This window comes from Mastacembelus armatus, chromosome 4, assembly GCF_900324485.2.
Source record: "Mastacembelus armatus chromosome 4, fMasArm1.2, whole genome shotgun sequence".
In the NCBI taxonomy this organism is placed as follows: Eukaryota; Metazoa; Chordata; class Actinopteri; order Synbranchiformes; family Mastacembelidae; genus Mastacembelus; species Mastacembelus armatus.
In genome coordinates this window covers 8234700-8248042 of record NC_046636.1, presented here as the reverse complement: position 1 = coordinate 8248042, position 13343 = coordinate 8234700, and the positions used below count along the sequence as shown (strand labels likewise).

Sequence of the window (13343 nt, the reverse complement as noted above, 5' to 3'; positions counted from 1 at the left end):
GTGTAGGTGCACAGCAATGCAGCAAGAAAAAAACACTTCCAGTAAATGTTGAAAAGAGCAGTTGGCCTTTGAGGTTTTTACTGGAAGCAGCTGTGAAATTATGAGAACAGTAACTGGCAACAAATACAGTAATTGTGATAGTAAATAAGATGAGATCACAAAGATCAAGACTTAGGCCAAAGGTTGTGTAAAAAAAAAAAAAAACCAAAACATTGTGCACTACACAGTCAGTTATATTGGCTCTTATCAATGCATTTCCCTAGTACAATACATAATTAATGAAGTAAACATAACTGTGCATGTGGTCTATAAGCAGTGAGGGTAAATTAGCTCAAAAGCTGTTGCTGAGTTGGGGCAATTATCCCATTGCTAAGATATAAGATATAATCTGAACTCTTAGCTAAATTGGTTAGTTCCAACTAGTGGTTCACTAAAACAACACAATATGTAAACATTACAACTCAAGTGTATAAAGATCTTACACAACTTGAAGAATTTTTTTAAATTGTACTCAGTCCTGGTTTATAAATGAAAAGAAATATCAGAATATGATGATGATGAAATTTGTTTATTTGAGCGGTTCAACATAATCAATACACGATTTTATATATCGTGATAGCTCAGTGCCCAAAAGGGGTAGGAAGAAGTAAAAAACTTATAAGCACCTACCCCCTAATCCTGTCTTCAGCCATAACAACTGTTATGTAGCTGCTGACTTTTACATTAACTAACATAGCATATTTACCTTACATTTTCCAAACCATTCTATTCTTTCCTATATGTTTACCAATTCATACATGTACATATACACACATATATCCAAAAACAGAATATCTTTTACAATATTTACAGAAATACTTAAATTAGCCATGATAGTTTCATCCATCCATCATCTATATCCGCTTATTCCTATTTAGGATCACAGGGATCTGCTGGAGCCTATCCCAGCTCTCTTTGGGTGAAAGGCAGGGGTACACCCTGGACAGGTCACCAGTCCATCACAGGGCCACATAGAGACAAACAACCACACACACTCACACTCACTCCTATGGGCAATTTAGAGTCACCAATCAACCTGGCATACATGTTTTTGGACTGTGGGAGGAAAACAGAGTACTGGAGGAAACCCACACAAGCACAGGGAGAACATGCAAACTCCACACAGAACGGTCCCTGCTGGGTTTCGAACCAGGAACCTTTTTTCTGTGACTCATGATGATTGAAACAGAAATTACGTCGCCCAGACAGAGGGGGGAGCAGTGGGCCTACATCTTTGTGTCTCGTTTCAAAAAGAAAAGGAAGAAGAAGAAGAAGAAAAATAACTCGCCGTTAGATGATACAAATACTGAAATATGAAAATAATATATTAATACTAATATAAATACTCACGGGCCTTATGGCAATGGGTGAGATTCAATCCAGAAACGTCGATGCGGCGTCGTAGTTTTGCATATCTGCGGGTGTTTTATCTCGGTCGGCTGGTTGAGTCTGTTTTGGGGTTACTTCCTGAGTCAAAGTCCAGCTGAGTACTGGTCCAGGGAAAAGCTGGTGATAGTGGACATGTTCTCCAGAGGCTGTTTATTTGTTTCACAGCGCCGTCAAGGTGAGTGAGCTGCAGGCAAACATGCAGCAGTCCGTGGAGTCTCTGGTCCGACTGCTGGAGTCCTACAGAGGAAGAGATAAAGTTGTAAGTATTCATGGAGCCACATTTAGACTGTTTACAAAATTATAAACAACTGGAAACCTATCTAGCTTGGGATAATTCATTAGATCCATATATGCTCTAAGCTTTAATGGTTCATTTCTAGTGTGCAGGTAGTTGAAACATCCAGAGGAAAACTGGCAGCTCCACTGACAGTTAACTCAGTATGATAAAAACAAATAACCACAGGCAGAGTCCTGAATGTCGCTTTTGCTGTTTTGTGCAGCTTAAATTTGGAAATACTTTATATGATTATAATAAAAAGAATGTGTTTAGAGGTTAAATGTTAAATGATTCAGCTTTTTGGAGCTACCCAGTGTCTTCTCTCTCTCTCTCTCTCTCTCTCTCTCTCTCTCTCCCCATTTCTCCTTTGAGATCAGGACGGTCTGTTATGGCTCCCAGCTTGTTGGAGGATTCCTGTCCCGTAAGGCAGAAGCAGATGTTTCGTCCCACCGGCTCGGGAGAAGTCTGCTGCTGTTTTCTGCTCAGCTGAGCCAATGCAGGACGGTGCTGAGGCTGTTCGATGACCTCTCCATGCTGTCTTACTCCCACAGCTATGGGTTTGGAGCTGAGGTGAGCGACACTAAAAACATAATACTGGGGTTGTCTGTCCATATTCCCTGCTAAACAGGCATCAGCTGTTGAGACTCACAGATATGTCTGATTATTTCAAAATAAGAAAATATTCACAGATACATGAATATATAGTTTCATTGTGTGCCAGTCTACTTATGCAGCATTCATAGATTTAATGTGTCTTTTAAAAGGAAGAGGATGCAGGCGTGCGTTGGATATCTGTGCTGACCAACGTGGCCGACCAGCTCTACTACCCCTGTGAACACATCGCGTGGGCTGCTGACGCTGAGCTCATCAAAGTGAAGTCGGATAAATGGTGGCTGTTCAGCACAGTGCTGTGGGGAGTGTCACTGCTGCTGGGAATATTCCGGTGAGGTTACCTGTCCACAGGCATCAGATACAATAAATAAATATGTCACTTACAGGCTATCTGATTAATCAGAAGTACATGTATAATTGAATACATAAAGAGTACAGTAAATAAAGGAAATCCCCTTTTCCTGCATTATATTTTTAGTTTATTTTTTTACTTATTGTATATTGTAAATTATATGTTCTTTTTTGTATAATGGCAGCAGTGTAAGGTTATGACAATTTACTTCAACTGAATTCATGTTTGTCCTTCACCTAAAATCAGTCAAAATGCATCAAAGGGGGATCAGTTTCATACAATTATTTTTACTGGTTGTGTTAATTTTTCAGACCTTCCTTTTCAACATGTAGATTATGTTAAACATAAACATAAGATGTGAAAAACAAAAACTACCACATAGGTTTCTTTGACTTAATCTCACCAACTCTCGAGCAATGTTAAGCTTAAAGGGAAGCTATTTCTTGCTATACTTATATTAAATATGGAGCCTAGGACGCCTCCATTGTGAGCTGTGAATCTTTTGCTTTTCAGGTCATTTCGAATTCTGCTGCTGAAGAAGAAGCAGCTTAGGAGGTGTACGGGAGAAGGAGCTGGAAACAGGTGTTGTTTCTGCTGTTTATTGCAAATGTTCAGTAATTAATATAAGAGGCTTCTTAACTTTGGGACTTTTCCTTCCTTTCTAAAACCATGTCATGATAAATTGGCAATTTTTTCCTTCAGCAATCCCTCTCAGCTCTGCAGACAGATGCGAGGAGAGGTTCTGTCCGTCCTCAGCAGCATGGCTGACCTTAGTAATGCCATTCACTGGATGCCACCTGGTTTTCTGTGGGCAGGTCAGTTCCCCAACTGGCTGGTTGGGCTGATGGGCTCCATCTCTTCTGTGATTGGTTTGATCCAGATGGACACTGGCAGCATGGACCAGCTGGACAGTACATAGTCTTGACTTCACAGTGATGTACAATATATTTGAGGAAAAGTTCAGTGACAGAAATGATAGCAGGTTTTTATAAAACGTGATTGGACTCAGGCTGTCTGAGGAGATTAATTTTAGTCTTGTAGTGAGCAAAATGTCTAAAATTATAAAATCAAAATCACCTGGACCTACCACTACACAGGAAATAAATAAAATGAAACTCTTTTGAAAGCTGGCATTTTAGTGAGTCATTAGACATGAGGCAGGATTTGAAGATGTTTTTAGGAAGCTGGTTTTAGATACTGCATGACATGAACTTTCTAAATTAATCAGACTGAGCTTCTGGTGTGAACCACTTTTGCATTCAGCACATAATACTACAGACATACATAACACTGCAATTTTATATTCTGCAATACCTTTTTTGTGCAAGTTTAACCTGGACAACAGCTCATTTGCCTGTGGAGTGCAAGACATCTTACAGTGTTCATCCCAGTTTGTCAGTATGCAAAGCTGTTCATTACTTCATCCTGTTCCTGGCAGGCTAGAGGTGTTTTTGCTATAACCACTAAGTCACTATGTCTGAGCCAATCACAAGTAGTTAACATACTGACAATAATGGTTGTATTCAGAAATTGCAGCTGTGTTGTTATCCCTAGAGGAATACTACAACAGTGCAGAAGACTGATTGATTTAGATACACATTCCACCCACTGATTTTAAATAATGTTTTAGGTTTATACCATAATTCATAAACTGAATTTATTGCAACACCTTGTTATGATTGTGAAGGCGGGCTTGAAATCATATTTCTGTTGTATAATGTTTAAAGACCAACTCAGCATTTGGTTAAAACGTAAGAAATGTCAGATTTTTCTGAAGGAATTTCTACAAAAAGGGCCATGAGATTCTAAAATAATGTTTATTTGCTTTAGAAAACACTGATATGGAAACAGTCTGTCAACTGGGAAAGGGGTTACTGGAAATGTAACTAAATGAGATGTATAGTAATTTTAGATGAAGTAAAAAAATGTTTTTAACAAAAAGACTTCACTTGTGCTGGATCAATTTATCGGCGTTTGATTGTGTCTGACGTGGAGGTTAAATATGACGTGTGAATTTGTTCCGTTCAAGTTCTGACGGACATACTTTAATGGACAGCAAAAATACTGCTGACATGTAAAACGCTGATTTTACTTCTGCAAATGCAGTGGCCTGACAGCTTTTGTTTTCATATTCATAATTTATGGCTATAAATAGTGAAATAATAATTACATTCAATCGTAGACTAAATCTTAAATGTTAAAGGTTTATTGTTCGGCAAAATGTGTACGGGCTGGCAGAAGGTGGATTTTCACTGATGGTTTGTGGGAGCATGTGAACGCAGCATAACTAGAGTAGAGAAGAAATAAAAGCTGTCGAGTCGGCTGTAAATAATAAGAAAAGTCTGATACTGTGACTTTTTTTTTTAAATCTGTGGATTATGTTGAATTGTTACCTTTAACGCTATTGATAGTATGACTAAAATACCAAAACCAAAGTGTTGGAACAGGCTTAAATCTCAAACCACGTCAATTTACCAGTCGTGGCACCCACAAGAGTCTCTGTCTTTGCACGAAGACACCGAGAAAGAGTTAAAATATCCGGTGAGAGACGCTATTCTTTCTGCTTAACTTTAAACCGCTGTGTTTTAATCGAAGAACGATATATTTGTTGATGAGCTCCCTGTTAGACGACTGCTAGGTTAGCTAATGTTAGCTCTAGGGGTAGTTGGCGTTAGCTTTAAGCTAGCTACCTGTAACGATACAGCTAAGATTGTTGCTGGCGTTAGTGAGGGTTAGTCAAATTCAGATGTGGTTTTTGGTGTTTTTTTAACAATACTGTTAGTTTCCTGTACTGTCAGCTGTGCAGTTCGTCACCTCCACACACGATGTGAGCCAGTTTCCATAGCAAACATTTCGTCTAACCTTCCCTTGTAAATAGTAACGTTTTTTACTGAAACCATTCACGTTACATCCACTAAATAGATTTATTATATTAGGATTTTTCTGATCAAGTTGTTTAACGTTAACTAGCATAACGTTAATTCGCTGTGAACACGACCTGTGAATTTGTACGTAATTTATACATATTTATATTGTCGATCACGTACTTGCTGAATTTACCAGAAGACCTGACTAATTTGTAAAAACATTGTTCAAAGTTGTTAGAAGGTATTACTGCATTTACTTATAGAGAATACTAAAAATTGTTAGGGTTTTGAGTGAAGTTTTGCATGCATCTTAAACACATCGGAGGGTCCCTTTGATGATTAGACACATTATACATGCTGTCCAAGTACTTTGACCTGTAGGCTGCTCTTTCTATCTTGTCATTGGGGAACGAGGGGGGATTGTACTTCAGATGGTTCTGGGTTTAACTGATACAACTGTTGTCTGTTTGCACTAAAGAGACTTTTACTGGGAGCCTATTAGTGCCGTAGCTTTTATTTATATTGGTATTATGGCTTTTTGATGTTTAATTACATTGAACATTGAGCCTGTGAACAAATGTCCTGATGAGTCTGCTGGATTGTGATCTAAACCAGGAATAAGCATAGTAATTCCACTTATTTCTTGACAGGCTTTTTTACAAAATGGATTCAGATGTCAGCTCTGCTGATCAGTCAGCCTCTGCACCGTCAGGCACCCAGTTTTCAGACACTGTCTGTCTTGATGGTGCCTCTGAGGTTGAGGTCAGCAGACAAAGTGAGGCAGCGCTGCCAGGTTCAGAAGTGGAGGAGCTGGACACATACAACCTGATCGAGCCTCCTCCATTAGACTGGAGGTCTGACTCATCCAGTGAGGTAGACTCAGCAGATGACTCCAGTTGCCATTGCTCTGTTGATGACCTGGAAAAGCCAAGTCCAGGTGAATCAGTGTTGCTACCACTGGACACGAGTGACACACTGACTCAGCTCAACATAAACCAGCAAGAGCTGATGAGAAATAATGCAGGGCCATTACAGGAGGTTGAGGTGGAAGTGCAGGAAGATAATGTAGTACCTAACAAGGAGAAAAGGGAGAGGGTTGAAGACATGGGGGCACATGGGGAAAACCAGGACGATGCAACATTTAGGGATTATGCCACTGAAGAGGAGGTTGCTAACAGGGGATCAGGGGATGAAGACCATAGCCGCATCCACAGTCTTTTGAGCCAGCTTCAGCTGATGGGTGAAGAACGTCGTCCTAAGTATCAGACACCACCTCCCTATCACTGCACAAGCCTATCTGAGCTGGAAGAATGTGCTTCCTCCCAAATAAAAGATAATAGCACTGAAACCACAGGGCTGCTCTTCTCTGAAAATCACCAGAGAGACCTGCTGGGGCTGTTGCAGTGCACAGAGATTGGAGCTACACCCCATCCCACCTGTCTGGCCCACAGAGGGGAGGTGGATGCTGTAGTGTCAGTTTCCTACAGTCAGGAGGATGCTCAGAGGTTCTGGGGGCATCATGGGAATGGTCATCGTTGGCGGCACAGGGATGACTCACTCGGTTCCCTGACTGATGATGAGTATCCTGAACCAGTGTGGATGAAGTTGGGAGAGGAGCCTCCAGAGGTGGATGCTGCAGCAGAGAACGAGCATGTAGGTTGTGGAACTATTACTAAAATGAGCATGCAGGAGGATGAGCTTTGAACTTATATATGACGCCAATGTTCTAACTTGGATCTTAGAGCTTTTCTGTCTGCCAGTATTTATCGTATAATGCTCTAACCAGTACAAGTTTGATCTTTTAAGGTTAAGTAACTAAAATGATCTATCATGACATCAACTTTTAATTTGAATGTAAAATTAATTTCTCTCTTTGATGCCACTGCAGAGTGCTGATGACCATCCTTCATATAAAGATGGTTAGTCACTTCATTACTCCTCGTGTTGTAAACTTTCAGCAGAAATTTGTCTGTCAGATACCACACTGTCATGCAAAACAAGCTAAAATATGTCATTGTGTGTTAAATGTTAGTGCCTGGTCCTTGTGACCCTGAAGACCTGTTGGATGGAGTAATATTTGGTGCCAAGTACCTGGGCTCCACCCAGATCAAATCAGAGAAGAACCCATCTACAAATGCTCGCATGGCTCAGGCTCAGGAGGCTGTGGACAGAATAAAGGTAGATTATCTTAAGAAATGCTCACAGTGGATTTTGTTTTGAAATGGAAGCAGGATGACTCTATACACCTGCTTCACCTGTGACACCAGTTTATCTTCTGGACAGCATTAACTGGGATGTGTGGATGTGTTTATAGATGTTGAACAGTGGTAACTAACCCATTGCCGGTAATGTATAGTAAATGTAACTGTGTTTCCTTCAGGCTCCAGAGGGAGAGTCACAGCCTATGACAGAGGTGGATCTATTCATCTCCACACAGCGGGTCAAAGTGCTCACTGCTGACACACAGGTATGTTTTGCTGGTCTTTTTGTTCTAGATTTTGACCACATCCATCTCTGCATTATAATTTCCCTGTACCACTTAAACATTTGCTCTCAATTAGATTTTTTTTTCAGTATTGTTAGTTGAGCCGCTACAAACGTGTTGCATCTGCCTTACTAAAGTGTTAATATCACCACTTTAATTTGGTTGGATTTTACTAGTTGAAGTGAATTTTAGGTTGTAGGATGGATTTGAATAATAAAAAAAAACAGTATAAGTCTCATCTTACTTCTTCCAAGTCTACATGGGCTTTTGAATGATTTCAAATGATGTGGGTGAAATAATTGTTTAAATATGTTATTGAAAAGGTATGGAATTAAAATACTAAAACATGTCTCATGGGGCCTCACTACACCATGCTTAAAAATAGCTGTTCGGTCTTTTTTTTAATTTTTTTTTTTATTTTGACATCTTGGTTTGTCATATTACAGATCTTATCCTTACTATTTCACCCACCTAATTTTACTATATTTTAATGGAAAATTGCATTTATTTATATTATTCTTTTTTTTATAAGTCTTTTTAAAAAGGATCCCAATTGTTGCATTTAAACAAACTCATCAGTCGAGCACCTTCTGACATGTTACTATCTTACATCTCAGCTAAAGGAAATGGCCTCTTTTTGAAAGTGGACAACCAGGTATTAATAACACATCTGACTAAATAGGAAAATATAAAGGCGGGGAAATGTTCTTTGCAACTATTTAAAGCAAGGTACAAGTCTGTGCAAGTCGAGCTGCATGTCGTGGCTGGCTTAAAAAAAAAAAAAAAAACACCCTCTTGTCATTTTTCACTCAGGAAGCCATGATGGATCACGCTCTACAGATGATCTCTTACATCGCCGACATTGGTGACATTGTGGTCCTGATGGCAAGAAGGAAACGTAAGGGGCAGGATGATGACTCGCCCACTAACTCTTCCTCATCCTCCTCAAGGCCTCAGAAGAAGTGCTTGATGATATGTCATGTCTTCTCCTCTGAAGACGTGAGTCCATTGAAAGGTCTTATACCAACATGGCTTGAGGATTAAAAAAAAAAATGGTTGCCTGCTGTTCTTTCATGACCTTCGTAGTGACCAAAATTTAATTGCTTAATTTCATTTGTAGTTTTGTACCTTTAGCTGCAAAAAGGCTGACAGTTCAAGATAATACTGACATATCTTTTTCTCTTTCCAGTGTTCAGACTTAGATCAAACATGTTATTTTCTGCTAGACAACAATTTCTGCTTCACCTTGGCCTGGTTTCCTTCACCAGTTGGCCAACGAGTTCTCCTGAATGTAAAAATGGTCTGGCTGGTGTCCCAGTTTCCCAATGTTGGCAGGACTGAATAGGAGAAGAAAGAGTTTGTTTTAGAAACTAATTAGCTGCGGGATACTGAAGGCCATGAGGCCACTGCTTCTTGTTTTTCCCCAACCTGATTAATCTAATGTGAAAGTTTTGTTTTGAAATTAGGTTTATAATGAATGGGGTCAAGTGAAAAGTTAAATGTTATAAATAAATGAAATGCTGACAATTTTATGTGAAAGTAGGGGACTTTTTCAGATTTGATGACAGTTCAGTGTGTTACATATCTTGCAAATGAACTAATTTGCTGTAATTTGTGTGAAAACAGTAATAGAGTGTGGGAAGAAATTTACTGTTCACACCTGAAAGTCTCTCAAAAGACATGAATGGGACCAAAATTTGTTGTTTTTCTCTGCTCCTTCCTGTCTATCCATTCAGGCTCAGATTATCGCCCAGGCTATCGGCCAGGCGTTTGGTGTCGCCTACCAGCAGTTCCTTCAGACCAATGGCATTAAAGCCAGTGATCTGAGGCCTGGCGAGTACAGTGACTACCTGGAAAATCAGGAGCTCTATAACGGAGACCTGGCCCACTTCTCTGACTCACAGAACCTCCGAGATGTAAGCAAAAGAACTGTGGCCTAACAGACTACAGATGTTCTATGATTTCTTTGTGGTAGTAGTGATAATTTCTCATTTGCAAAGATGGGCTCCTAGTCATGAGTTTCAGAAGGTGGTCTTTAACAGGATGCCTAGTATGTACAGTGTAACAGTATTCATGTGAGAAGAATCCCAGTGCCGACCCACTTTGACTGAAAATAAATATCTAAATGTCCAATGAAAATGTTCAAACTACTCTTGCATTATCCTTAATCTCTGTCCATCTGTCTGCTCAGTTTGTTTCTGTTTGTACTTATTCAGGGGTTGTATGTTCAAAAGATCACATTTTTCAACTACTTGTTCTTCCAAGGAAGTAGAGTATAGCAACATGTGCAAAACCTAAGTGGAACCTCACATGGTGAAAAATTATTGTGTATTGTATGACTGTACACGAAGCGTGGCTCCTGTATGCAAATACTCGGTGTAGCATGTATTGTGCTGTGGAATATTGTGAATGTATATTGTCCACGCTGCCTTTTGCATCTGCCTTTGATTTCACAGGGATTTAACTCTACTAAAGTCAAACGTTGGATTTAAGTATTAACACTTACGGTTGCAAAGAGATTAATAATTCACTTGTGTTGCATACCACACATTCACATAGTGTGTGCTGTGCTATGATGTTAAAATAGATGAGATATCTGCTGTTAAATAAAAGCTTCTTATTTTTAAGAAATAGTTTAAGCATAGACTGAAATGCCAATACCTTTCACATGTTGATCATTTTAGCAAACTCATTGGTTAACCAGATTCCTGTGTGTCCTATGATTCAGGTAGTGATCACCAAGTCTGCTGGAGAGATCTTGGGGCTGGCAGTGGTGGAGTCAGGCTGGGGCTCCATCCTGCCTACTGTGGTGGTAGCCAACCTCCTTCATGGGGGTCCTGCGGAGCGCTGCGGAGAGCTAAGTATAGGTGATCGCATCATGTCCGTCAACGGTACCAGTCTGGTGGGCCTGCCTATCACCACCTGCCAGAACATTATCCGTGTAAGAAGAGTAGACTCGACACAAACGTATATCTATAGTGATAGTATTATCAGTGTTAACAATAATAAACTTCTGTTAGTTTGGTTTAATCAGGATTGACTTCATTTCTCAGAGAGATTTAAGATAATTTGCAAAAATATTTGTGTGTACGTTCAAATGAGCTTGCTTATGTACAATCCTTAGGATGCACTAGATGGCACTGTGTTTCCATGCAGTATTAAAGTGGATCAGTATTGGTTTTTATAGTGAATTCAAATGCTGAAACAGTCATTTTTCATGCAGAATTTGAGAAAGTGTCGAACATTCTCTGATTCTAGCTTATCAAATGTGCTGATTTGCAGTGTTTCTTGGTCTTACATTCCTGTAAATTGAATATTTTGAAGATATTTGAAGAAATCACCTTCAGCTCCATTGACTTGTAAAGAGCACTGATCGTGTGGAATGGAAAAAATACAAAGTTGTTTTAAGTCCATCACTTTTTTTAAACCATTAGGTTCTACAGTATTTAATGTATTCAGTATTCTTCTCTTTACAGTACCAGTTTCATTTGTTGCTTTGATTTGCGTTGTTTTCCTCTCAGGACCTGAAAAACCAAAAGTATGTGAAGCTCAGCATTGTTCACTGCCCTCCGGTCACCATGGCGATTATCAAGCGGCCAGATCCCAAGTTTCAGCTGGGCTTCAGCGTGGAGGACGGCATTGTACGTCAATATTGATATTTTTAATGTGTCACTATTAGATCAGGTGTGGTTCATCTCACCTCAACACTTGTTCTGTTTTGCGTTGTTTTAGTGCTATTAATGTAAACACGTTTTCTGGAGGAAAGCAAGCGGTGGTTATGGGCATACTTACCCTTCCTTAAACATTAACAGTCAAGATGCACCTTAATTAAGTGGGCAATATTTCCAATAGTGGGAATATGTGTAAATGTATAAAGTGCTAGAGCAGAGTGTACATATGGCCCTGGATAATAAAAGGAAAATTGAGAAATTGTTGTTTAATGCAGAATGCTGCATTAGAATTTAAGTATTTAAGGAGTTTATTTTCTAAACCTTGGGATCAAAACTTGAATAAATTTGAATATTCAGCTACTTGTTGTTTTTTGTTTTTGTTTTTTTTAAGCTTTCAAGCACATGTCCATTGGTCTTGACATTAAAATTTTCCTTTTCCCCTGTTGCAGATCTGCAGTCTAATGCGGGGTGGTATAGCAGAGAGAGGAGGCATCCGTGTTGGACACCGCATCATAGAAATTAACGGGCAGAGTGTAGTCGCCACACCTCATGACAAGATCATCCAGATTCTGACTAATGCTGTCGGAGAGGTATGAGGACCTTAAATTATTACATGCCCAGCTAGACATGATTCAAATACAGTCATTTCACTCAATATTTATGTTTAGAATCGAAAAATAACATTCTCACTTTATAAATATTCTCTCTGGGCAGATTCACTTGAAGACAATGCCGGCCTCAACGTATCGACTCTTAACAGGACAAGAACAGCCAGTGTTTCTTTGAGCACGTCCTGATGTGTCAAGGACAAAAATCTATATGAACTTTTGCCAAACTGAGAAACTGTTATGCAATTGATCGTACTACATATCATAAACTGTTGTCACACCACTGACTACAAAAAACTAGTCAAGATATATATTTTTAAGATGTAAAGAAATTTTGAATGTCGTGAGAGGATATTTTAAAATGACAGGGATATACAGTACATTAACTCTCATTTTTTTATTTATCAGATATTTAACAATGGCAGCGGTAGCTGAGATGCAATAATGTATAAGTGCTTTTCTTTTTCTTTTTAACTTCACTAACTGCATCAAGAATACTGTACTTTATATAAGCCTTTCACCCTGGTGTTCTTCCAGTGTGCCTGAGGTAAATGTGCTTGAAGGTGAAACCTTATTCAATTAGGACAAAGGGTCTGCCTATTTCATGTCGTTGTGCTTCCAGTCCCTCACGTACACATGCATATCAACAGGTGTCTGACAAACAAAGGCTGTTTAGTGCAATCTGTATAGTGCTTCCCTGACTGTGCCTGACAAGGAGCAGAGATCATGAACAGCTGAAGGTAACTGCCTTAAATGATAGATGCTTATATTTTAAGAGTTCGCTGTTTTGAATGGTCATTAAAATCATTTTTAAGCTCTTGTTTTGATGTTTTTTATTGGTAGTCAGTGATTGCTGAAAAAAAGTTTCAGATGCAAACTTGCTTTTTGTATATATAAAATTGTTTTGAAAAGCAAATGACATTTTGTTAGCTACTGCTGAGATAAAACTATTGAATATTACAATTAGGATATTTGCTATTGTATATACAGTATGTAACTTACAAAGTACTTACACTAAATGACAGTGTTTTAAGAATATTAAG

General features: G+C 39.1%; 2 protein-coding genes across 2 annotated transcripts; both read left to right on the top strand.

The window, feature by feature from the left end:
• The first annotated feature begins 1305 nt into the window (after positions 1-1305).
• Positions 1306-4610, top strand: pex11g (peroxisomal biogenesis factor 11 gamma). Its single transcript, XM_026323414.1, has 5 exons — positions 1306-1687; positions 2078-2275; positions 2470-2648; positions 3183-3251; positions 3372-4610. The coding sequence occupies exons 1-5, from the start codon at positions 1625-1627 to the stop codon at positions 3586-3588; spliced, it is 726 nt and encodes a 241-aa protein (XP_026179199.1). The 5' UTR covers positions 1306-1624; the 3' UTR covers positions 3589-4610.
• Positions 4611-4731: 121 nt separating this feature from the next.
• Positions 4732-13121, top strand: LOC113139835 (amyloid-beta A4 precursor protein-binding family A member 3). Its single transcript, XM_026323413.2, has 11 exons — positions 4732-5210; positions 6187-7189; positions 7425-7455; positions 7569-7714; positions 7917-8003; positions 8835-9020; positions 9758-9937; positions 10750-10962; positions 11543-11662; positions 12142-12282; positions 12407-13121. Exons 2-11 carry the CDS (start codon positions 6200-6202, stop codon positions 12476-12478), a joined length of 2166 nt encoding a protein of 721 aa, XP_026179198.1. The 5' UTR covers positions 4732-5210; positions 6187-6199; the 3' UTR covers positions 12479-13121.
• The last annotated feature ends 222 nt before the right edge of the window (positions 13122-13343 follow it).

Bases quoted from the DNA above. Each gene is read 5' to 3' on its own strand.
- pex11g (XM_026323414.1), top strand. From the start codon at position 1,625: ATGCAGCAGTCCGTGGAGTCTCTGGTCCGACTGCTGGAGTCCTACAGA. The intron at 1,688-2,077 runs GTAAGTATTCAT...TTCTCCTTTGAG, and splicing joins ACAGAGGAAGAGATAAAGTT to ATCAGGACGGTCTGTTATGG. The intron at 3,252-3,371 runs GTGTTGTTTCTG...TTTTTCCTTCAG, and splicing joins GGAGAAGGAGCTGGAAACAG to CAATCCCTCTCAGCTCTGCA.
- LOC113139835 (XM_026323413.2), top strand. From the start codon at position 6,200: ATGGATTCAGATGTCAGCTCTGCTGATCAGTCAGCCTCTGCACCGTCA. The intron at 7,715-7,916 runs GTAGATTATCTT...TGTTTCCTTCAG, and splicing joins AGGCTGTGGACAGAATAAAG to GCTCCAGAGGGAGAGTCACA. The intron at 10,963-11,542 runs GTAAGAAGAGTA...TTTTCCTCTCAG, and splicing joins CCTGCCAGAACATTATCCGT to GACCTGAAAAACCAAAAGTA.